The 25,402-nt window shown below is 34.4% G+C and overlaps 7 protein-coding genes across 10 annotated transcripts; 2 read left to right on the forward strand and 5 right to left on the reverse strand.

Moving 5' to 3' along the window:
- Positions 1-245: 245 nt before the first annotated feature.
- Positions 246-2,919, forward strand: LOC125596648 (probable trehalose-phosphate phosphatase I). Of its 3 annotated transcripts, none has more exons than XM_048771731.1 (12): positions 246-370; positions 472-740; positions 824-964; positions 1,055-1,126; positions 1,223-1,336; positions 1,424-1,480; positions 1,555-1,656; positions 1,741-1,818; positions 1,930-1,999; positions 2,218-2,288; positions 2,400-2,492; positions 2,572-2,919. In XM_048771731.1, exons 1-12 carry the CDS (start codon positions 367-369, stop codon positions 2,626-2,628), a joined length of 1,128 nt encoding a protein of 375 aa, XP_048627688.1. In that variant the 5' UTR covers positions 246-366; the 3' UTR covers positions 2,629-2,919. The 3 variants fall into 3 exon arrangements, with proteins under 3 accessions (XP_048627688.1, XP_048627690.1, XP_048627689.1); XM_048771733.1 differs by having other exon boundaries at positions 1,241-1,336; positions 2,400-2,496; XM_048771732.1 differs by having other exon boundaries at positions 1,241-1,336.
- A 6,331-nt stretch (positions 2,920-9,250) lies between these two features.
- On the reverse strand, positions 9,251-10,976 carry LOC106383353. Of its 2 annotated transcripts, none has more exons than XM_048771727.1 (5): positions 10,741-10,976; positions 10,124-10,643; positions 9,997-10,050; positions 9,735-9,922; positions 9,251-9,598 (listed from the first exon to the last, which is right to left on the reverse strand). In XM_048771727.1, exons 2-5 carry the CDS (start codon positions 10,641-10,643, stop codon positions 9,509-9,511), a joined length of 852 nt encoding a protein of 283 aa, XP_048627684.1. In that variant the 5' UTR covers positions 10,741-10,976; the 3' UTR covers positions 9,251-9,508. The 2 variants fall into 2 exon arrangements, with proteins under 2 accessions (XP_048627684.1, XP_048627685.1); XM_048771728.1 differs by having other exon boundaries at positions 10,124-10,646; positions 10,741-10,840.
- A 2,621-nt stretch (positions 10,977-13,597) lies between these two features.
- On the forward strand, positions 13,598-14,629 carry LOC106441413 (putative ETHYLENE INSENSITIVE 3-like 4 protein). Its single transcript, XM_048771725.1, has 2 exons — positions 13,598-14,519; positions 14,625-14,629. The coding sequence occupies exons 1-2, from the start codon at positions 13,598-13,600 to the stop codon at positions 14,627-14,629; spliced, it is 927 nt and encodes a 308-aa protein (XP_048627682.1).
- A 152-nt stretch (positions 14,630-14,781) lies between these two features.
- On the reverse strand, positions 14,782-16,063 carry LOC125596645 (putative nuclease HARBI1). Its single transcript, XM_048771729.1, has one exon. The coding sequence runs from the start codon at positions 16,061-16,063 to the stop codon at positions 14,795-14,797; it is 1,269 nt and encodes a 422-aa protein (XP_048627686.1). The 3' UTR covers positions 14,782-14,794.
- Positions 16,064-16,616: 553 nt separating this feature from the next.
- Positions 16,617-19,412, reverse strand: LOC125596649. Its single transcript, XM_048771739.1, has 5 exons — positions 19,110-19,412; positions 18,619-18,813; positions 18,403-18,540; positions 18,181-18,291; positions 16,617-16,846 (listed from the first exon to the last, which is right to left on the reverse strand). The coding sequence occupies exons 2-4, from the start codon at positions 18,811-18,813 to the stop codon at positions 18,190-18,192; spliced, it is 435 nt and encodes a 144-aa protein (XP_048627696.1). The 5' UTR covers positions 19,110-19,412; the 3' UTR covers positions 16,617-16,846; positions 18,181-18,189.
- Positions 16,926-17,699, reverse strand: LOC125596646 (glutathione S-transferase T3-like). The gene has a single exon (XM_048771730.1). The coding sequence runs from the start codon at positions 17,697-17,699 to the stop codon at positions 16,926-16,928; it is 774 nt and encodes a 257-aa protein (XP_048627687.1).
- A 733-nt stretch (positions 19,413-20,145) lies between the features above and the next one.
- LOC106430410 (MADS-box protein FLOWERING LOCUS C-like) lies at positions 20,146-25,110 on the reverse strand. The gene is made up of 7 exons (XM_048771738.1): positions 24,786-25,110; positions 22,062-22,119; positions 21,562-21,623; positions 21,375-21,474; positions 21,253-21,294; positions 20,980-21,021; positions 20,146-20,605 (listed from the first exon to the last, which is right to left on the reverse strand). The coding sequence occupies exons 1-7, from the start codon at positions 24,968-24,970 to the stop codon at positions 20,501-20,503; spliced, it is 594 nt and encodes a 197-aa protein (XP_048627695.1). The 5' UTR covers positions 24,971-25,110; the 3' UTR covers positions 20,146-20,500.
- Between the last annotated feature and the right edge of the window lie 292 nt (positions 25,111-25,402).

The following is a 25,402-nucleotide window of genomic DNA, read 5'->3' on the forward strand; positions in this document are numbered from 1 at the left end:
AGGTGTAATTTAAATTTTCATAATAAATTTACACGTTTTACTTAATTTAAATCCAAAAATAAATAAAAACCGAGGAGACGCGGATTCGACGACTCGCATGGTTCGGAGACAAACACGCAAACATACTACAACGTACGCGCGAATAAGAACACCAAAAGTGGGGCCCTGAAACATTACTAGGCCCAGTGGATCCCACAATGGCTCAAGTTTTGTAGGTCCCATTTTTTGCTTTCTTTCTCCTACATAAATCAACTCGCAGGACTTGAAATAAAAACACACAAGTTCATATCATTTATTTCTTCTCTCCCTTAATACCAAATTCATCTTTGATTCAAGTACTTCACCTTCAGTCTCTAATTTTCTAATATGGGTAAGCTTTAGTTGTTTCACCAGCTTCATCATCTCGACATAACCTAAACATATAATAACTCTCTTCTCGATAACCAATCCTTTATGCTCTGCTTGTCTCAGTGAGTTTTGTCATGGAGAAACCAAACAGGATGTCAGAGAGTCAAAACGTTGTCGTCTCAGAGGCGGCAAGGTCTATCATCCCCAACAACTCTTCGGCTCCTCCTGGTTTCATCTCAATCTCCAAGAAAAAGCTTCTCAAGAACCTAGAAATCATCAATGATGGCGAAAGAATCAACGCTTGGGTAGATTCAATGCGAGCTTCTTCTCCTACTCATCCAAAATCACTCCCTTCTTCCATCTCCTCAGAGCAACAACTCAGTTCATGGATCGTAAGTAGTCTTCATAATAACTTTCTTTCACGAACCCTAAATGATCTTTTCTCTTACAAATTATTGTTGTGTTTCCGCGACAGATGCAGCATCCTTCTGCATTAGAAATGTTTGAGAAAATCACAGAAGCTTCGGGAGGGAAACAAATCGTAATATTTCTAGATTATGACGGTACTCTCTCTCCCATCGTTGATGATCCAGACAGAGCTTTCATGTCAAGCAAGGTTTGGTCTTGATATCACATTAATCTTTTTGACCTTATGATTTTAATTAATCTGTGTGATTAATTATCACATTTTGATTGCTATTCTCAGATGAGAAGAACAGTAAAAAAACTGGCTAAGTGTTTTCCAACTGCTATAGTTACTGGTAGATGCCTAGACAAGGTATTTTATTTTCCTTGTCATTTTCCCCAATATTTTTAATTTATTTATGTATAATTAGCTAATTTTTGTTTTGTTTTTGGTCAAAGCTAATTTTAGTATTTATGCTTTCCAAAGGTGTATAGCTTTGTCAAGCTAGCTGAGCTGTATTATGCTGGCAGCCATGGCATGGACATTAAAGGGCCGGCAAAAGGCTTCTCCAGACACAAGAGGGTAATTTCAAATTACATAATTAATTGATAAAACAAAATAATAATATTTGTTATTGTCATCTAAGCTTTATTTAAGTCCTTTGTTTAGGTTAAACAGTCTCTTCTGTACCAACCAGCCAGTGATTATCTTCCCATGATCGATGAAGTAAGACATTACGACATATATATACACCTGTCGCTTCAGTGTCGCTTAACATTGCATGTGCTTAATTTTTATAGGTCTATAGACAACTTTTGGAGAAAACCAAATCAACTCCTGGAGTCATAGTAGAAAACAACAAGTTCTGTGCTTCTGTGCATTTTCGTTGCGTCGATGAGAAGGTAAAATCGAAATCACATTAAGAGAAAAGTTTTATTAAATAATGAAAACTAACGTTAAAATGGAAAACATATATAATAATCCAGAAATGGAGCGAACTGGTTCTACAGGTTCGGTCGGTATTAAAGGAATACCCTAGGCTTAAACTGAACCAAGGTCGAAAGGTATGACATGACATTTCTCACTGGTCATCAAGATATATTACAAGAAACTTGTGATTTATAACATAACAATGAGTGTAAATTATCTAAATATGTTTTGGATGTAATTAACAGGTTTTCGAAATACGTCCTATGATTGAATGGGATAAAGGAAAAGCTCTTGAGTTCTTGTTAGAGTCACTTGGTGAGTTCTCAGTTGCTCTCTCTTTTTCTTAAATCAAATACTTTTTCAACATCTATAATAAAAACAAAGCAATAAGTTTTTTTTTCTTGTGTTGTCTTCTTATTCAAAAGTGTCTTTGCTCCACTGATCATTTTTCATCATCAATATGCTTCTCATTTCACCTTTTAAGAATTTGATACAATTAATTAAAAGATTGAACTTATTTTTGAACCTTACAGGGTTTGGAAACTCTAACAACGTTTTCCCAGTTTACATCGGTGATGACCGGACCGACGAAGATGCATTTAAGGTATACCAATTCTTTTCCTTAATTAGCTATTATTTCATAAAAGTATAAATATCCATACAATTAAGTTACAACACTGTGTTGATTAAAATGTGTGCCATGTAAATGAATTAGCTGCTACGAGACAGAGGTGAAGGCTGTGGCGTTCTTGTCTCCAAATTCCCCAAAGATACGGATGCTTCATATTATTTGCAAGATCCGTCCGAGGCAAGTGCACACACACATAAGTATTTTGCAGTTAACAGTTTTCTACACGTGCTAACTCTCTTAAAAACGAACTCAATAGGTGATGAATTTCTTGCAACGATTGGTGGCGTGGAAACAAATGCAGCCAAGAGTGTGAAGAGGATGAATGTATAATAAATGAGCTAGTGACGATGTTCGAAATAGTTAATGCCAACCAATATGTAAATGGCTAACCTTTTTCTGAACATTACAAACCTTTCTTAGAACGTCGTATAAGGATATGCCAAGGTCTTAATATCCCCCTTTGGTCAATTTCTTGCTAAAATAAGATGAACGAGAAAAAGGGTCGCAAATTGTTTCGAGTAGCTAGTTCTAATAAGTTGTAATTATCTTCGTAAATGTAGTGTATATATATATATGTTTGATGTATCAGATTTAATTTGTCTCACTTTTCGTACTTGTCTACTGACACATTGACACAGGCTCGTGGGGTCCAAGTGAAATTAAATTAGTATAGACAATAAACTAACCGAATTAACCCGGATCGAACCAAGAATTAGCACTTGTATTCTTGCTCGTTGTAGCAAAGACAAACTCTGGAAACTAGGAGGTCTTGTTTTGCTTTTATTGTTGCTTTCCTCTTCGTGCGTGTCCTTTGGCCCTCATTACGAACGCTCGATAAGGTTTTTGTTTGCTGGTACAGAAAAAAATATTATATAGTATTGTAGCAGACTATAGTTGGTTGAAATCATTACTAATACGTGATACTGTTACACTTTTTCAAAAAACATTCTGGATGAGGATTTTCTATTTTCATATTCCTATGTACTCCCTCCATTCCTAAAAGATGTATGTTCTGGAAAAAAAATTTGTTTCAAAAAGATACATTTTTTACCTTTTCAATGTATGATTTTATGAAAAATTGTAAGTTTCAAAAAAATTAATGGTGTTTATTGGATTTATATTGGCTAAAAGTTATGGAAAATTGTTATTCACAAAAAAACAATGCACAATTAAAGAGTTTTTTTAATATATGTGAAAAGTCTAGAATATGAATCTTTTAAAAACAGAGGGAGTATTGATTAAGCACTTTTAGATGGGCAACATGTAATTTTCATATTTTAGAGGAATTGTTATGTGTGTAAATGTTAAGATATTTTGGAGAATTCTGTTCTATATGCCCTTTCTTATGATCCGTAATTCCGAATGACGTGCCCACCGTTGTGAGAAAAAGGCACAAGCCTCAGACCCTTTAATTTTCGATCAAAATATAAGGCTCCACTTATGCGTATAATACATTAGTTTGTGTGGTATGATGATTTATATGTACAATACATTACATTAGTTTGCAAGTGTTACTTGCAGAGACATATATAGAGTTTGATTTGTCATATATATTTTCTCTACATTTTTAGCTTGGGCTCTTTTGTTTTTAGAATTTTAATTATAAATAGTTCTTTTAGCTGTTGTAATTTTCTTATAAACATACCATTTTCATGAAAGAGACCTTTTAAAAAAGATTATCTAAGGTGTGTTGTAAATTTTTTTTTTGCCTTAGACCGTATGCAGCATTATGTGAAACATGAACCTCTCATCTCATGTTCTTTAATATATTAACTAGATTTTCACCCGCGCAACCGCGCGGGTATTTGTTTTCATTTATATATATGTATAGTTTTTTTTTTATATCATTAATCGTAAAATATTCTAAATATTAACCATATGTTTTGATCACTATTCTCCAACAGGTAAATTTCGGTGCACATGTTGAATGTGAGACTTCTTCCTGGAACACTGTATTTTATACACTTTATAAACGAAATTGAAACAATTGAACTAATATATGTAAATTTTGGTATTGAAAAATATGTAAATAGATCGTTAGTTTACTTTCAGTATCGCCTGTTTCTCCACTGTAAATGATATGTTGTTCCATGAGTAAAACAACTTAATTTGAACAGGCTAGCAACTCTTATCCGGGTTAGCATCTTTAAGCAAACTTACATTCTTATTGGAAGAGATGGCTCGAAGTAAGCTTAGGTGATAGTCGATTTTTCTATTCAATGATTTCATATTTTTAGGTGGTCGACTATTTTAGAGTTTATTTAGAAAATATACTTTTAATAACTAACTAAGATTTTCGTTAACAATCGAAATAGTATTTTGAAATTGTCATGGTAGTTATAATACAACTCGTATCTTAAACTAAAGAGATAATAGGTTGGGGTTGTTATGGAAAACCTAATTGAATACATGTTTTAAAAAAAATATGAAAAATATGAAAAATATGAATTTTTCTTGTAGGAAAAATATGAAAAAATAAAAATATGAAAAATATGAATATTTCTTGTAGGAATATCTTTTTAGTAAAAAAAATCAATTCACATATTTAACAAAAGCGATAATATGTTGGAGTTGTTTATATTGTACTCATGTTTTCTGTTTTTTTTTTTAAAACTAAATATGTAAACAAAATTTGAATCAATCTTTAAGAGATAATCAATTATGTTAATCAATACTGTAGTTTATATATATTTTAAATGATAGATCACATTCTTTTTGGGTGATTTTTAGGCTGGGTACAATATCTTAACTTTTGAAAATTTTAATGAAAAAGTTATGCCTTAGGTACATTAATTAAATTTTTATATTGTTAAATTGTTAATCAAATCAATTATCATGTTATTTTACACAAGTTCAAGATCTATATTATCATCGGTTCACTCTACCACTGTAGATCTATATTGTTATGTATTAGAATATTTGTATAATGTAATCTATTTTTAAATGAATTATATGTTCACTTTAATTTATTTTGTTTATTCATCTAACATGTTTGGTTTGACTTTTTTCAGGTTATCATTTCTACCGATTTGTTTATATATCTGAACCTCAAAGAATTTTATAATGTATGGTTTATGTAAACATTAATAAGAAAAAAAAGTCTCCAGTAGGTTTGATAAATAATAAAGCTCAAAATAATATGGTAAATGAGTGAACCGAGTTGTATATCAATCATAAATGTTATCGACAAGTAGAGTGAACCGACTTGGTCAGATTTTATCATAATGGTTAATATCGTAATTAAATTTAAACCGGTAGTTTAGGAAATAATATTATTGGCACCATGTTAAATTTTAATTAATGGTGGTTGACTTACTCACACTCCGATTTTAAGGTAAGAGTAGTCAACAATGTTTAGGCGTTAGTGCTGGAGTAATAAATGTTATGTTAATAAATGATTTTCTAGATAGAGTCCATTTTTTAAAAAATCACACATGAATCAAAGTTGTGACTTCTGTTTTAATATATAAGATCGCATTAAGTAATAGCCACGATATATAGAATAGTGTATCTCGTTTCTACTAGAAGTTTGACATTTTTAGTGTATTTTTGATAAGACAAACCTATTAAATTTCCTTTGCCTTCTTGCTCCAATTGTCCGCATGATATTCATCCATAAAACTATAAAAGAGTTAGGCAAACTAATCCACAAATAGATAAGTTGTACATGTCAAGCCTAATCTCTGACTTCCCTATATGTTACTTTTCTCTTTATACTCGAATTAGTAGTTAAGTCTTTTGGAATCTGGCAGTGGGAATGGCGTATAGACATTAATACACATATTATGTGTGTATATATATATGAATGGCTATGGCATCAGGTGCATGCACGCAGTTTCTGTGAAAGCTGAGATTTGTATTGAGAGTCATGACTATACGTATAGTGTCATAGCAAATCAATAGTGGATGGCCATTATGGTCAAAGCTTTTTGTCTATAGCTTTTGTGTGTATAATGCGAGTAACTATCACAATAAGGCTGCATATCTGTTTTCAAGCCCATCTGATGTAGACATTTCACAAATTCACAATATTTATTTTCTCTATATGTATTCTCATTGTTATCGTCCTAGAATTATTATTTTTAACTCTAGAAACCGATAAATTTTATATTTAGATATTTAATCATACATGAACCATATACCATATTTACGAGGAAATGATTATAGGATGAACTAGAAAGCCATCACCGTTTCATATATTTGTAAAGATAAAATTTTATAAGCTTTTAATATATCAAATATAAACAGGGTGTAGTTATTCAACACAATATTAGAATCAAACTTTTAAGTTATAATTCTAATTAACATGGCGATGTGAAGAGTTAGAATTGGCCAAGTTGGATACCACTTATAAGATCGTATGATAATGTTAAAAGTATGCTATTAAAACAAAAAAAATAGAGACAAAACAAATCTAAAATGGCAAAAGAAAGAAGAGAACAAAGCCAAACACATGGTGAGGAAGGAAACAAAGACAATAAAACATTTCCAAAGTGTTGTAAGTTGTAACTACACTCACTTCCTCACTTTATCTGAACGTGGAAAGATGGATTCCACTCTTTGCTTTCCCTTCAGTCCCTTTCATTGGCTGACACTTAGCTCTCTAGGCTAACATTAATTAGCTGTTAGCTTAATAAAATTATTCGATTAAGCCTTCAAATCGCAATTATTGGTGATTAGCGAGTCTCTTCACACCACAAATCTCATATTTTATGTATAATGTATTATTAACCACGTTAAACGAGATGCTTCTTCTAGAGTTTTGTATATATACAAATGGTTTAATTAAAAGGGAATCAAATTTTAAATCAACTGCAAAAGGTTTATATTCGTCCACAACATTGGAATTTTATATATCCGAATATCAATGGTGTGAATCTTGGCGATAGATTCACGTGGAGCTCAGATTCAATGTCGATTTATTGATATAGAGGTCCATGTAGACTCTGTTAAGCTAGATGGTTTTCCAACCTAAAACCAATTGGTGTTAAGTGGAGTGACTCATCTATCTTATACTCCCTCTGTTTCATAATACTTGATGTTTTGTAATAGTGCACAAAGTTTAAGAAAATTACATTTCTCTAGAAAAATATTTTAAAGATATAATTTTAAAATCAGTTAACCAATTATAAAAAAGACTGTAAAATCTAATTGGTTGAACAGTTTCCAATAAAGTTAAAGTTAACTTTAAAATCTCAAAACTTCCTTAAAATCTCAAAACTTCATGTAAATTGAAACAAAACAAACCTTCTAAAACATCATCTATATTGAAACGGAGGGAGTATATTGATTAGGATTCTTTCTAATATCCGATGTGAGATATTTATCCCTAATACGCCCCCTCGAGATGATGGCTCTTTGAGTGTCAATCTCGGAATGCTCGGGCAAGGATCGATGGGCCGACTTTGGGCTGGATCGATAATGGATCGGATTGAACTGTGTGGATCGGATTCTGATACCATGTTAAGCTAGATGAGCTTCCAACCTAAAACCAATTGGTGCTAAGTGGAGTGACTCATCTATCTTATATATTGATTAGGATATCTTCCAATATCCGATGTGGGACATTTATCCCTAATAGACTATACATCAGTATCAAATTCTCTTGTCCCAATTATTATTGGTTTGTCCATAATCAAATGCCTTCAAGAGTTAAAGAAGAAGGTTTTTCTGTTATTTCGTGTTCTCTCCTATTCTCTTTTCAATTTAAATAGTACTCTTTCAATGTATTTGCATGTTTTCAGATTTTTTTTTTAAATAATGGTTTTCGAAATATTGAGAGTGGAGAAAAAGGATGGTCTTCTCGAGCTCCCATAGTTTTGTACTTTTGTTAAATTTGTACGCATTGGGGAATGGTCCCTTCTTTGAGGGTCGAGCTTTCTATAGGCCTGTCTAGAATCATTAGATTCACTATAATCATTAGAATCATTATGCCTGTCTAAACATTATTGGTAAAATTTTCTTACGTGCTTATAGTGAATTTACTATGCACTAGATACATATATCGTGAGACGTTTATGATCTGATGTAATACTGTCGTATAGACAACAATCACAACATACTTTATTTTTCTTACGTCAATGTAAACGCAATTCAATACATGATTTGTAAGATTTTATATGTAAATGCTCAAAGAAAAGAAAAGATTTTACATGTATAATAATATCAAGCACATCTTGGAGTTGGTTGTTTTTTTATTCTACTTTAAAATGTACGTGGATTCTCTTGAAACATATTATATATTTATTTTTTAAAAGATTTGATATGTTCCTCTAACATCAAAAGATAAATTAGATATGGGTATCGCGATTATTATATTCGATATGTTTTGACTAAATGTTAACTACACATACATTAAAAAGATGGGATCTCTGCCTAAGTTAGTCGTGTACCAGTGAATATATTATATGACTAAATAAATGTGTCACATGCATGGGAGCTCTTGCAAAGGACGCCATGACAATGGGGAGCTAGATTACTGTATTCTGTATACGTGTCTGCTGAAAGTACTTGAACGTGAATTGTGTAAGAACCAATCAAATATATTTATTAACTTGGCAAACATATCACGTACTCCATCTGTTTTCATAAGAATCTTTTCATTTTATCATTTTATGAGATGTTCTTTTCTTTTTTTGAGCACCCATTTTATGAGATGTTCAAGAAACTGTATTAGGCTTTTTCTGTAAATTAGTCCATAATCAAATTTATTGAGCCCAGTTACTGTTTACTAGGTTCTAAAGAGCCCATAACAAAAATTAACACAGTTCCAATTTGACCTAACTTGCAACGTACGTCGAGTATGTCCTTTCCACTACTCCAGTTTTTTTAGTTATGCAGGATTTTTTCCATAAATGGATAGAAAATGATTTGTTATTTTGTTAATTTAACAAAAAAAGGTGTAGAATATCAGCATGAGTTTTGATACCTCATCAAATGCAACCATATACTTGACTCTGATTCAAAGTCGTAACAAAAGAAATACAAAATAGTCAAATGCCAAAGAGATACAAAGAGTTCAAGGGAAAAAAACAAACAGCAGTTGTCAATACATACGGGATGGGTTTTTTTTGAAGCATCTATACATTGCATCGAGATATTACATAATATAATTTTCACACGAGCTGCTGCGAAAATTAAAAGGGAAGCTTCTAAGTCCATACAGTGTTTGATCAAGTAGAGAAGAGTACTTATCAGGTGTTGTGCTGAGGTGTTTTGGTTGCTCTCTCCAAATCAATCTTGCAATCTTCCCGCAAATCTTTCATTGTCATAAAGCTATTTTGCTGCAGGATTGGAGTTGCACAAACACACACAAACAGAGGAAAACTCAGGTTCATGAGCAGCGAAAGCAACAGGGTTAAAGAAAAAAAAACACTTTGCATTTAGAGAACATATTAAGAAGCTTGTAAAAGCACTTACAAGGTGGTTGCTTTCATGAGCGAGGATATCTCCCATGCCAAGAAACAGCGACCTCCACTGAGCCATGAGATCAGATTCCAGCTTTGCAGCGCCAACAGAGTTTACCAAGGAATGAAAACCCGTAGGTTGTTTTTCTTTGTCATTCCTTTGAATCAAACCGCTAGCTACTTTCTGACTCTTCTTCAAGGCTGATCCAGAAAATCATAATCATATCACAATACTCACAAATGATATCCTCTAGAGCGTTATATGCAGAACTTACCGGATAATCGACCTTTGATGTCCTGGTAATGAAGATCCGACCAGATATACGCAGCTGAAACAAATCCAGTCTACTTGAATCAAAACAGACACTATGTAATAGAAAAAAGCTTCAAGAATCAGCTTACCTTTAAGACAAAAAGAACAAGAACATGACTTTATCAAGTCATCATCATCTCCCATATTCACATTCACACGCTCTTCCTTGTCAACATTGGAGCATCTACTCATCTCAAACGATCTCAGATTCTGACAACTACCCAACTCCTTCTTTATCTCAGCATCGCTGCTGCTCAACAAAGATAAAGCCAACCCTTCATCAGTTTTAAACTCTCGCGCACCGTCTCTGTCCCCAGGCTCAAAGTAGATCCCTTTCAACGGTTTGGCATCTCCACTAGAAACCTCCACCATAGTAGCATCACCACCGGATCCTTTCTCGTCGTCAGAGCTACACTTGGAACCCGAGGAAGAAGATCCGTTTTGCTTAACCAAGTCATCTACAACTACGCATAGCCTCTTTGAGAACTCTACTCTAGGACTGTCAAGTGAATCACTCGAAATCGACCTCTTCTTTGGAAGATTGGTCAAATTAGCCAGAGCGGGTCGGATCTCTCCGGGCGCTGCTAATTCGCCGCTATCTTCAGTCATCTTCAAAAACACACACAAGGAAAGATGAATAATTGAATGTAGAATTGAAATTGAAATGCTGAATCGATTCGGGGAAGGAGTCGATTTCGAGAGTGACCTGGAGAGATTGAGAGGATCCGTCGTCGGTGGTTGATCTGGAAAATTAGGGTTTTTGATTTGGATGAGGCGGGAAGCCTTGGGGATATTTTCCGATCTCGATTTTCTTTTTTTTTATTTTATTATTATTTTAGTTGAGCGTTTCGAATCATGATGATTGGGCGTGAAACTCGAGCGACGCGCGGTCCCCTCTGTTTACTGAGCTTGTAAGCTTTATTAAGCCCAATGAGATTAATAAGCCCATTATTATCTACTGGCCCAACCATAAGCATCTGAAAAGGAAACCTTTTTAATTTTGAGGTCTAATATCTAACTAACACACTATGTCATGTATTGTTATTTCCTCTAAAACAGAGATGAAAACTACTCTTATATATATATATATATTTTTTTTTTATAAAATACTATTATTCTATTTCTAATTTCCGTATGTATGAGTATTATTTATTTTCCCTAAATAAAAAAAAATAACTATTTATATTTTATAAATAATTTAATTTGGTTGAATTGTATACTTTGTTCTATAGTAATGTTTAGAGTAATAACTAGCAATGAATTGGAGATAATTTTTCCTTTTCAGCATAGTTGCTAAAATATTCATGGATACATCACTAAACCATTTTTTTAATACACCATGTATAATTTCTTGTCATTTAAAAAAATTAATAAACGGACATCGTTTTCACTAGCTAATATTTAGTGCATATGCATTAGATCACGAGCTTTTTTTGGTAAACATGTTAAAAATTAGATCACGAACTTAACTTTCGCTTTCCTCTTCTAGGTGATTTGTTTATTATTTTTCCCATACTATACTAATTCTTATATAAAACATAAAAATCTATACTATTAAAGCAGGATCCTATTGTCATAATTACCTTAGGGGCATGTTTACTTCACTAACATTGCATGTTTCATTAAGGGCAATTAAGTAATATTAATAACAAATCTATATTGGGTCATTATTTTTGGATCCAGCCCAAATCAAATCTCTCTTGGACCATTTGGGCCTATTAAAAAATCAGATTCAATTCTCACTTTTTTTTTTCCTTTGGGCCATTGAGTCCAAGTTCAAATAATTTGTTTTCAACTATTCTTAATTATTATTTTTTTTTCTTAATATAATTTAAGCATTCATAAAAATAATTGAATTTTTTTATTGAAAAGTATAAATCTTTATTAAAAATATATAATTTTTTAATTAAAATATTAACCCCGTAATAAAATTAATTTATCAGAGTTATACCAACTTAATTCATTAAAAAAATAAAGTTTAATTTTTTTAACATAAATCTATACTATTAAAGCAGGATCCTATTGTCATAATTACCTTAGGGGCATGTTTCCTTCACTAACATTGCATGTTTCATTAAGGGCAATTAAGTAATATTAATAACAAATCTATATTGGGTCATTATTTTTGGATCCAGCCCAAATCAAATCTCTCTTGGACCATTTGGGCCTATTAAAAAATCAGATTCAATTCTCACTTTTTTTTTCCTTTGGGCCATTGAGTCCAAGTTCAAATAATTTGTTTTCAACTATTCTTAATTATTATTTTTTTTTCTTATTATAATTTAAGCATTCATAAAAATAATTGAATTTTTTTATTGAAAAGTATAAATCTTTATTAAAAATATATAATTTTTTAATTAAAATATTAACCCCGTAATAAAATTAATTTATCAGAGTTATACCAACTTAATTCATTAAAAAAATAAAGTTTAATTTTTTTAACATAAATAGTCATTTAAAATGAAATACGATAAATAAAGATCAAAATTTTAAGTCTTTTATAAAATAAAACACAAATATATGAAAATGTGACATTTACTAAATATTTGTCAATTGAAAAAAAAACAAAAAAAAACCCGCGCTTTGAAAGCGCGGGTCAAAATCTAGTTATGCGTTAAAACTGAATACATTTCCCGAAGATATAAAAGACATGTAAGGTGTTAAAAAAAGAGAGTAGAGGCTGCTCTGCCGTAGTGCCTTTTAGGTAAGCTCATACGAAAGCGTTGTAATTAATATTGCTGATAGCTCTGATCTCACTAATCCCTGAAATCCCTCGTTTACCATATAATGAGTTTATCCAATTCTTCTTCTCCCACGTCACTCTTACAGCGTTTATAACCTTCTTACCTACATTAATTTCCTTATATAATAGACAGGAAAACGGCCAAGTCCAATCTCAACATTGCTTCATAGTCAATCCAAACATATATTTAGTAGTTACTAGTAAGTGCCTATGCTAAAAAATAGTCAACGTATGAAAACTATTTGTTACGTATTGAATACAATGTTGAAGTCAGAACTGGCCACTATCTTACCATTACCATGGACACATGCGTCACCAAGATTATTTTAACACCCATGGTTTCTAATAGATTCACAAGGCATTTCTACACTTTTTGCAGAATATGATCGGTGATAATAAAAAACAGTCTTTTGTTTTACTTAATTAAGTCGGTGCCCATCGACTTTGATGCCATGCAACTGAAGAAAAATCCTGGTAACCTATGGCCCGGGGATAACTCTTGTCCACCTGAAATAGATATAAATATCTCCGCCACAAAATTCCAACTTTGACAACTTATGTTTAGCTCATACCAAACCAGGAAATCTCGACACGTCCTCCATGCACATGCACAACCTCCTTTCCAAAAAAAAAACATGGTTAATCTTCTACATGTGCGTTTATAATCTATAACATCTATATAAAGGCACTCAATCTAAGAAAAGTTGGTCGTGTTACATCAATACAGACAACAACAACAACCTCAATCAACGTAAACTATACTAAGAAAATAAGATTAGATGAGATGATTAGTAATTAAAGTCCTGGACTAAAAAGCAAAATGGTGGAAGTCGAAGAATTAGAACCACTTACCCCAGTTGAAGAGGAAGAAGAAGAAGTCATAAGCTATGATGATCTCAAACGACGCATGTGGAAAGACCGAAACCTCATGGAGAAACTCAAGCAACAAAAAAGACACAGCAACGACGTCGTTTCCTTGGCATCGCACCGAGCAGAAGCTTCACGGCGCAAGAAGATGGCACGTTCACAAGACTCGGTGTTGAAGTACATGATGAAGATCATGGAGGTGTGTAAAGCGAAAGGGTTTGTCTACGGTATCGTACCGGACAAGGGTAAACCGATAACCGGTTCTTCAGACAGCTTAAGACGTTGGTGGAAAGAAACCGTTCAGTTCGACCAAACCGCTCCAAACGCCGTCTCCGATTACTTAACAATCGCAGCTGCTGCTGCGGCAGAGATGATCGAGAAAGAACCGTCGAGTCTATTACACATGCTTCAAGAGTTACAAGACACGACTCTAGGGTCGTTACTATCAGCGTTAATGCAACACTGCGTCCCACCACAACGGCGGTTTCCGTTAGAGAAAGGCATCGCGCCGCCGTGGTGGCCGACGGGGACCGAGCTTTGGTGGGGAGAGCAAGGAGAGGCTCACGAGCACGGTGTGCCGCCGTATCGAAAGCCGCACGATTTGAGAAAGTCTTGGAAAGTTAGCGTTCTGGCGGCTGTGATTAAACACATGTCGCCAGATTTAGGGAGAGTGAGACGTCTCGCGACGCAGTCGAAATGTTTACAAGATAAGATGATGGCTAAAGAGACCGATACTTGGTCTCGTGTGTTAAACCAAGAAGAGGCGCTTCTTAATATCAAAGACCTCAAGATCTCAGATCAAGATCAAGAAGCTTCGGGGTCCAAGACCAAGAGAAAATGTGATTTTATGGAACCCTCTAAGAGCATGAGCATTGGTGAACCCCTCTTTGGGGTTCACAAGTTTATTTTAATATTTTTTTGTGGGTCCATGAATAGTTATGAACCTGTAATTGTTTTTTTCTGCATTGGTGAACCTGAAGTATGAGTTCATAACAATAAAATAATAATATATATATTTTTTTTTAATATTCAAATTATCCAGAAAACAAGAATAAAATATTTAAAATATTATTAAATTTTTGAAAACTATTTATTCAATACATTAAAAGATTAGATTACATAAATTGAGAAATAGAAAAACAAACAAAGTTTATTCATCTTCATCACCAAACTTTTGCCAAATATTTTCCATTAAATCAGCTTTCAAACGAGCATGCTTCTCTTGATCTCGGACTTCTCTGCGCATGGCTAACATATCACCGGCATGAATACTTTCTCTGGTTGTCACCTTTGAACTTCTGCTTGACTCTCCTGATTCGAACTCAGAAGTATTTATTTGAGCGTATCCGTGTCGTTCGTTCTCTACAATCATATTGTGCAATATGACACAAGTTCTCATTATCTTTCCTATCTTTTCCTTGTCCCATTGTAGAGCTGGGTTTTTAACAATTGCAAACCTCGACTGCAATACTCCAAAAGCCCGTTCGACATCTTTTCTGGCGGATTCTTGCTTTTGTGCAAATTTCTCGGCTTTAGGACCTTGAGGAAGTGGGATGGATTGGATAAATGTTGACCAGTTTGGATAAATTCCGTCAGTAAGATAGTAGGCCATACGATAAGTGTGGTTGTTGACCTTGAACTTAACTTTAGGTGCTCGACCATGTAAGATGTCATCAAAAACCGGTGACCGATCGAGAACATTGATATCGTTGAGTGTACCTGGTAAGCCGAAAAATGCGTGCCATATCCAAAGATCTTGTGATGCCACGGCTTCTAAGACAATTGTCGGCTTTCCTGAACCCCGTGTGAACTGACCTTTCCAAGCCGTTGGACAGTTTTTCCACTCCCAATGCATGCAGTCGATGCTGCCTATCATCCCCGGAAACCCCCGTACCTCTCCAACATCGAGTAAGCGTTGAAGATCCTCGGCTGTAGGTTTTCGTAGATACTCATTTCCAAACAATTCTATTATTGCATCAGTGAAATTTGCCAAACACAAACGTGATGTACTGTCACCAAGTCGGAGATATTCGTCATATGTATCTCCCGATTGACCATATGCCAGCATACGTATAGCTGCGGTACACTTTTGAAGTGCAGATAGCCCATTCCTTCCGCAAGCATCCCGTCTTTGCTGAAAGTATGGAACTTCATTACTTACACGTTCGACAATGTGGAGGAACAAAGGCTTGTTCATTCGAAAACGCCTCCTAAACATTTCCGGTGGATATGTAGGATTTTCCTTGAAATAATCGTTCCATAGCCGATTGTGTCCTTGTTCCCGATCTCTTTCGATATAAGCCCGTCTTTTGTGCTTGTTGGGGTGAGCATGAATCACTGAGTCGATGAAATTATCAACTACTTGGTCAACCATTTCTTCTAAAGCTTCATCAACTTCATCACTTGATGAGGAAGACATTTTTGTTTTTTATCCTAAAATGACAAAAATGGCAAAAGGGGATTTGTAACTATCATCATTTTCATAATCTACATTCTTTTTCACATTATATTAGATTTTTTTTTAAATTCTATTTTTATTTCATTACTCTATCATATTTTGCATAAGCTATATTTTTTTCATTATTATATCATCATTTTCATAATCTACATTCTTTTTCACATTATATTAGATTTTTTTTATAATCTACATTCTTGTTGCATTATCACACTTACCTTGATTTGGAGCTGTTGTTTGTTGTTGAATTCTCTTACTCTAGTAGTGGTTGAGCACCACGATCACCACGTTCACTTCCCTTTACCTCACAGTTTGTTGCGATGAGAAGAGAATAGAGAGACAAGAGAAGAGAAGAGACTAGAGTAGAGAAGAGACTGGAGAAGAAAAGTGAGAGACAAGAGAAGAGAAGTGACTAGAGTAGAGAAGAGACTGGAGAAGAGAAATGAGACAGATTCTTTGTGTGCTTTGCTCAGTTGTAAGAATAAAAGACACACATGGAGAAGAGAAATGAGACACATTTTTAAACCAAACTGAAAGACATAGTTTATATAGAGAAGGCAGAGTTTAAAACATCCGTGAATCAACATATTTTACATCAGCGAATCAACAGCAAAAGACAAGTCCTACACATAGTACATCCTATTTTACATCCGTGATTAAAAACTGACATAAAGTCCTACATCCTTGACCCTCACCTGCAACCTTCAGACCCGTGACCTGCAACACCCTGCCCTTCCAACCCGTGACCTGCAAAACAAAATAGAACACAATGAGTAAGCAAAACAAGAGATAGGCTTATTCTTAAGCAGCTATTACACTAACCAAATCAAAGCATTTCAGAGATAAGCTTATTCTTAAGCGCCACTTCATGATCAGATAGTGTTTCAATGTTTTTGGCTAAGAGACGATCTAGGATTTTTTTATTGGAAAGGGTGTTTTTCTGAGCTAGAATGATCTGTATCTGGTCATAAGCTGCCTCGTTCGGCTTCTTGCGTTTGGCAGCTTTGCTGGCCTTGACACCCGGAGGCCTAACCTCTTCCTCAGCACTCACCACCTCCGGACCACTTTCCTTCCTTTTCTCCTTCGGCTGACAGTGTGATCTCCATTTCTGATCGAACCTAAGTTCCCTCCAGCAATGTTCAAGACAGAACTTGACATTATAGTCATTGAAGAAGATGTCATGAGCAAGCTTCATGACATCATTCTCTGTTTGCCCACTCGCCTGCTCCTTCAACGCGCTTTCATGGCATCCCACAAACTTGCAGACCTCCGCATTCACCCTTCCCCACCTCTGCTTACATTGACTCCACTCTCTTGGAAGGGAGCCAACGAGGTGAGGACTTGAATTGAAATACTCTTCTATCCTCTTCCAAAACGATCCTAGCTTCTGTTCATTGCTCACTATGGGATCCTTGCTGGTGTTCAACCAAGCACTGATCAGCACAATGTCCTCTTTGGTTGACCACCTTTTCCTTTCCGCTGGTTTAACTAACCCGGGAGAGGTAACATGTGCTTCAGCAGAGTCTATGTCTATTGGTGGACTGCTCTGCGAAGCTAACAAGTTAACAAACCCGTGAGAGTTACGGGAAGAAGGGTCCATTGTGTTTAGAGGTTTGTGTGATTTTGGTTTGGTGTTTAGAGGTTTGTGTGATTTTTAAGCTTTGATTGTTTGTGTTTTTAGAAGTGGAATTCCTATGTTTTAAACTACTTTCGCATTGGTTTATTACACAACAACCACTGCAGTTAATTAGACAACAACAAAACTTAATTAACACAACAACTTATTTACAGAACTACTTTGCATTCATTACACATCAAATCACTTCAAAACTACACAATATTTAAAACTTCAACCAACAAACGTACACTTATTAATGAATTGTAGTCTAGCTAGTTCAGTTCAGTTCAATACGAGTTGTAGTATAGCTAGTTCAGTTCAGTTCAATACGAGTTGTAGTCTAGCTAGTTCAGTTCAGTTCAATACGAGTTGTAGTCTAGCTAGTTCAGTTCAGTTCAATACGAGTTGTTGTCTAGCTAGTTCAGTTCATTCACTTCTATTTCAGTTGAGATTGAGTGTTTACCTTCGCTTGTTACTCGAAGCAGAGCTTCTCCAGGTCAGCTACTTGCACCGTCAAGTTATAAACCTCCGCAGTTAGGCGATCAACCTGCCGAGTGAGCCCGCTAGCCTGTGCCTATACATGGAAACAACAATTATAAGTTATTAAAATTAATAACAGTAGAGCAAAATGTAGAGATAAACGTACAGAAAAATAAATAAAATAGTTGACAACTTTGTGACTAACCTCCAGTGTCTCAATCTGGTTTTTGAGACTCGGAATCAAATTCAACAGCTGCTCAGCCTCCTCCAGACGCTTAGTCAAGCTTTCGATCTGCTCCTGGACACCAATCACCCAAGGCTGACGGTAGTGAAACCCATCAGCCTTGTTTATAAACAAAAAAATATCAGAAAACCATTTTCTAAAAACATAAATGAATCGAAATGGTCATCAGTGTCTTACCTCGTAGTTGGCACAGGTGAAGAACCGCTTCCCGGGTTGAGTATCGTACTCCTGCTTCACTCGAACCTCGTCTATGATTCTCCCACCACAGGCACACCTTCTCGGAATGCCATATTCAGAATCGCAAGTGTATGATAGCATGTTGACGTAGTCCTTTTGCTTCTTTGAATGACTTCTCTCTGCTGCGGGATCCATCTATAAAACAAATCGAATGAATTTGAACATTAAAATCCAAACAATATAATAAATTTAGAACTATCAAACGCAAAACCGAATCAATTTTGAACCCTAACTCCAAACCCCTCTATCGATTTGAAATCTCATAGAAACTAACCCTAAATGAAACGAGCATGCCGATTTACATCAATTAATAGAAAACCCTCTATCGATTTTCATCCCAAAAACGAAAACCCAAAAATTGATTTGAAATGTGCGAAAACGATTTCGAGCAAAATCGACCAAATTAAACCGTCAATCTACTCGATACTAACCTCAGGTCGTCGAGAAGACAGTCTGTCGTCGATTCACACACAAACAACTCAGAGACTCGGCGTCGCTCGTAAAATCGCCTCTCACACACAAACCCTAGTTTTTTTTCCGAGAAGAGAAAATGAGGAGAGACACGGGGAAACCCTTCTTTCCTCCCCCTCTACGCGAAATCTTTCATCAAGTAAACAACTGACACGTGGCTAAAACCGCTTGATACCGGATCAAGCGCAAGGCCCGCTTCATCGAAACAAACCCATTTTATATTTCATTTTAATCACCCGGGCCTTAGAACTCGAGCCCGTGAACCTCACTAAATACCCCGATGCGCATGGTCTAAGCGTCCTAGGAGTGATGTGACACAAGAACCGAGACAGATCACGGGAGATATGATATCTATGCTTGTAACGTCCCCAAGTATTGGTACTAATACGACTAGTGAAGATGATTACAGTGTAAGCTCGAGCGCAATGGGCAAGCCAGATGATTATGATAGCAACTGGATGGATTATTTATGGTTCGAGAGGATGCAACCCGAGTTTAATTCCTCTAGGAGATTCGATGATGACGAGGATAATCCGATGGTTTTGAACCAATCCACTGAGTCTAATCAATCTGATAACGTTAGTCAGAGTATCTTTTCAGTTTGGGATATGGGTTGTGAAGACAAAGACATATATATGTTCGATTATTAATCAAGCATGTCACCTTGTGTGCTTTGAGTGTACCCAAGTCAGAACATTTCCGTACTTGTGTACTCTCTAGTTAGCTCTATCCCCCACCAATACAATTGAATAATTCATAAGTCAAGCTTTACTAATTAAGTAATATTATTAATTAGAATCACTAGTTAAACCGTTTTGTCTTTCCCTCCACTCGTTCCAATTAGTTTTTGAGATGTAGCATGTGAATTATATTATTTGTTCTTGGATGATAGACGAAGACAAGGATATGAAGAGGTCCGTTAAGCGTTGAACAGAAATGGATCTTAAGAACTTAAGCCTTATAGAGCCTAATCAGACCGACTCGGACCCATAGAAAAACCATGACAACCTCTATGCGTTGTGGATAAATACAAAGGAATTACGAATACAAAAGGGCAGAGAGGGCCACGTCTCCGTTACAAATTAGACGGTAGGCTTCTTCGCCATGAAGCAAAGAAGAGAAAAAGAACACACAAGCACACTCACTACAATTCTCTCTCGACGAAGGTACAAAGATCTTTTTATTTTTATTTTACTCATTATATCTAACATAGGAGTAAACACACAATCTCTCAGCCAAGGGAGTATTGAGATATACAACGTGCACCCTTCAAGGGTGAAAAACAACAAAGCTTATTTATTTAGTTGTATGTTTTGGATTTTTTAATTTGATCAGCCCCGTCTAACGGTGGCTAATTAAGCAGTGGGAGAGTTACCGGAAGATTGATGTCGGAGATTTGTCCAGGTGACATCTCCATATTATCAGCTTCGGCTCCCGCAAGATTCTTCTTCTCCTTCTGCAAGTTAATAATAGGTCAAAAACTCAAAATCACCAAATCCACTTTTCTTTCTCTATTTTGTCTTCTATAATATATTATCTACAGCTACACAAGAAATATTCTTTTCATACCAACCATTCAAATACATAGCGATCCTGGCCTCCATATAAACTTGCAAATATTGGTTTCCGTTCAGTAATATTATCACCAAATTAGAATGAACATCGGCACAATATAAAATAGAATAAACCAAATCTATCCAAAAACCAGAATGCCCTAATACTTAAAAGGGAGTGCAATATCTATTATATATGTATATATGTGTGCAAGTATAAGATGCAAGAAGTGCTTATTGGCTTTTGCATATTTAAGAAGAAAGTAGCTTTCGTTACCTGGCCAGCCAAAGCCTGATTCTCTTCTTTCAGCAGCTTCTCCTGTTTATGAAGGACATGTTCATCAGTTGCAAGTTTCTAAACCTAATTTCAGATTCTGGTATCCAAAACAATATTTTAATCATCCCTGAAAGACCAGATGCACTATGAAGAAGTTTGATTGCGAGCTCATAAAGCACACTTAGAGAAACTAATACAACACATAAATATTTGAGGCTTTCAAACACGAGAAGATATCTGAAGTGCTATAAAATCATATATGATATATCTAACCTTTTCTTTGAGGCTATCAACAAGCTTCAACATTAGTTCTGTCTGCAACAAATTAAATATAAGTGAACAATCGTTTCAACAAACAAAGTAAGAAATGAGAAGACAGTATGAAGTCAACGTACCTTCCTAGCTCTAGTTAGAGAGAGGGCATTTTCAAGGACACCCTCCAGCTGAACGAGGGTGTCCACGCTTACACCACCGACATTTGATTCCACAAGCTTGCTGCATATATATGCACAGATTGACAAGAAACCCTAATACCTTTGTAATGAAAGGAGGAGAGGGAAAAAAGTCTCAGGTAGTACTAACCTATCCACAAGTTCAAGTAACTCATTGTGTGAACCATAGCTCAGAGCTTTTGACTGAAGATTCTGTCCACGGAGAAGGGATATAAGAGCCGTTAGAAGGCAACGAATTTGAGAAATTTGATATGCACGTGGATCTATAACCTCACATAGGATCATTCGGCGAACTAATATATAGCTCATAGGTGGACCAACAATGCAATACCTCTATCTAGATCCACAGTTTTAAGGTGCTAAACATGTGTTCACATATGTTTATCGAAAAATTACTCTCAAGGGAATATCAATATCTCTCAACAACCTCTTCTATGTTGAGGAAAACATTTGTTAACTACAGCTCCAAAATAGAAATGATATGCGTACACGTTAAATGCGCATGAGCCAATGCCCACAAAACGCAAGCTTAAAGTTGAGGCTATGAGTTGGCTCTAATCAGTATATATGGAGCTCTCTAAGCCTTAGTTACTCCTTTGCAGAAGGAAATATTGAAAATGTTTGCATTACCAGGGCTTTAAGATCATCAGCATGCTGTTTTCCATATCGATCAAGGATCCTGACCAGGCTGGAGAAAGAAAAACAATTAATGTTAAGAACAAAACTACTAGTTAACCCTGAAAACACCACTGGAATCTATGAAACATCAGAAGAAACATTTTAAACCAAGATGTTAATTTCCGGACCACTAAGATTTGCTAAAATTTCAGGAAAAAATTGTAGTAATCATGTTCAAGCAGCCGCACATTTGGATTTCCACTTCTTACTTTTAGCACGCTCTAATGCTTTCTAAGGAATATTTACATGACAATCAATTATTCACACAACGATTGTGATTAAAGAATATAAATAGATACCACATCTCATAATTAAGTGTAGCATATGTGCGGTAATTAAGTACTAAATGTGAGGCCGAGTGCTCTAGAATCGACCAAAATTCAACGTTCTATTATATATACATAGGGAATTCGGCCAAAAAAAACCTCAACTTTACACGAATTGCCAAAAAAACATGAACTTTGGGGCTGGCCAAAAAAACACCAAACTTTCATTGACTTTAGAATTAATTAACAATGTTTTCGCTGACTTGCCAATTTAGCACGCCGTCAACAAATTTAACAGAAATATTTGACGTCGTTTATTGTTGACGTTAAGTGAAACGACGTCGTTTTCAAATGAGATGAAACGACGTCGTTTTACACGATTTGAAATTAAAAATATGTAAACCCCTGGATTCGAACCCAGGTTGGTTGGTTAAACGGGAAGGTATTTTACCACTGGGCTACTGGCACTTTCAATGTACTTACTAACATGTTTATTTTTATTTGGTACATATTAAATATAAAAAATTCTCTAAAAACTTAATAAGATCTTTAAAATTCTAAAAAATTAAAAAATAAAGAAGATTTTTATAAAATTAATTTAGAAATTAAAATTAAAAATAAGATTTTATTTTTCTTTTTAAAAAATAAAAACTCTTCCAAAATTTTCTAAAAACTTAAAAAGATCTTTAAAATTCAAAAAAATTGAAAAAATAAAGAAATTTTTTATAAAATTAATTTTGAAATTAAAATAGAAAATAAAATTTTATTTTTTCTTTTCAAAAAAATAAAAAATCTTCCAAAATTTTCAATTTTTTAATACATTTGCTAAAAGTTGAAATTAATTATACACACATAAAAAGTTGATAATTCTAACATTAATTTTTTGCATTTTATTATAATTTTTAAAAATTTGGATTTTTTTTAAAAAAATGAAAATTTTGGAATTTTTTTGATTTTTTAAAGAAAAACAAATATTTAATTTTAATTCAAAATTAATTTTATGAAATTTTTGGAAGATTTTTTTTTTTTTAAAGGAAAATAATTTTTTATTTTTTTAAAAGAAAAATAAAATTTTATTTTCAATTTTAATTTCAAAATTTATGTTATAAAAAATTTCTTTAATTTTTTCAATTTTTTGGAATTTAAAGTTCGTTTTAATTTTTTAGAAAGAAAAATAAAATCTTATTTTTAATTTTAATTTCTAAATTAATTTTATAAAAATCTTCTTTATTTTTTAATTTTTTGGAATTTTAAAGATCTTATTAAGTTTTTAGAGAATTTTTTATATTTAATATGTACCAAATAAAAGTAAACATGTTAGTAAGTACATTGAAAGTGCCAGTAGCCCAGTGGTAAAATACCTTCCCATTTGACCAACCAACCTCGGTTCGAATCCAGGGGTTTACATATTTTTAATTTCAAATCGTGTAAAACGACGTCGTTTCATCTCATTTGAAAACGACGTCGTTTTACTTAACGTCAACAATAAACGACGTCAAATATTTCTGTTAAATTTGTTGACGGCGTGCTAAATTGGCAAGTCAGCGAAAACATTGTTAATTAATTGTCAATGAAAGTTTGGTGTTTTTTTGGCCAGCTCCAAAGTTCATATTTGTTTTGGCAATTCGTGTAAAGTTGAGGTTTTTTTTGGCCGAATTCTCTATATACATATATGTATGTAAAAATTATGAACCAATTAGAAAACTTATAATCTAGATATGTAATAAATCCATGGTAAATATATTATTTATTTGAATATCTACAGTATCTTTTTGTCAATAGCTGCACAATGTCGTTACATTCAGGTCAAAATTCTTGATCTACTATTCAGCAATTTTATAGATCTATCCGGAGTGCAGTGCATTGCATTACATAAAAATCCTAAAGCTCCAATGATTTTAACCACTCTAAAAACAGAAGTATTAATCAGTAACCACTGAAAAAAAAAATTCAGTAATCAATTATTCTCAAAAGAAAACCCCTAAAGCTAACTAACAACTGATGAACTAACAATCAAAGACAGCTTGAAACTTCACTAAACAACATCAAGTATGCATCACAACGTTTCAGAAAGATCTTGACGGACATGCAAATTTTTACAAAATAAAATAAAATCCATGCAGAAAAATCAATAGAACGAAAAAGAGAGAGAAAAATGAAGAAAGTAAGAAGGTTTAGCTCATCGCGACATTGTTCTTCCTCAGATTTGGTTATCTCATGTATCTCTCATGGCCATAGAAGAAACAATTTTGAAAAGAAAAAAAACACAAAACCAAGAAATTCACTAGAGATTTGTCGGAAGAATCAAAGTGTTTTTTAATTATTATTTTATTTTTAATTATTTTATCAGAAAAGTAAACAGAAGCTTAAAAGGCTAATAAAGGAAGGCACAGAAGAGAAGAAGTTATACTTATCACCGGCGGAGAAGCTGTAGAGCTTGCCGGAGGAGGAGACAACGAGAAGCGCGACGGATGCATCGCAGAGAACAGAAAGCTGACGAGCTTTCTCAATGAGACCGCTGCGTCGTTTGGAGAAGGTGACTTGTCGGCTACTTTTGTTCTCAATTCGCTTGATTTCTAGTTTTTTTCTTCCCATGGTTTCTGTCTCCAAGTGGTCTCTGTGCCCTAATTTGATCCAGAGGTTCGGTTCAAGTGGCCGGAGATACTAAAGCGTTTTATGCTTCCTTTCTTTTTTTTTCCTTTTTTTTCTTTCCTTTTTTGTGTGTCTCTACTTTTCCTCGGCAATGTTTTTTTGTTTGTTTTGGGTAAGAGAGAGATGAAAATAAAATAACAAAGTGAAAACGGTGCGTTTTGACGACAAGACAGCCATGTGTACCGCATGCTTGCCTTCTAATATGGCCCGTGACTCATGAGAGATGTTTATTTAACCCTATGGAACGTTCCTTCGATTCCACTATAGGATATAATACAAGCTATACTATTAATTTTGTGGCAGAGGAAAATATGATATAAATAATGAGAAAAGTACGTATACTAATCGATGGGTGAATGTACGGCGCGCTTTATA

This window comes from Brassica napus, unplaced genomic scaffold, assembly GCF_020379485.1.
Source record: "Brassica napus cultivar Da-Ae unplaced genomic scaffold, Da-Ae ScsIHWf_1256;HRSCAF=1791, whole genome shotgun sequence".
NCBI lineage: Eukaryota > Viridiplantae > Streptophyta > Magnoliopsida > Brassicales > Brassicaceae > Brassica > Brassica napus.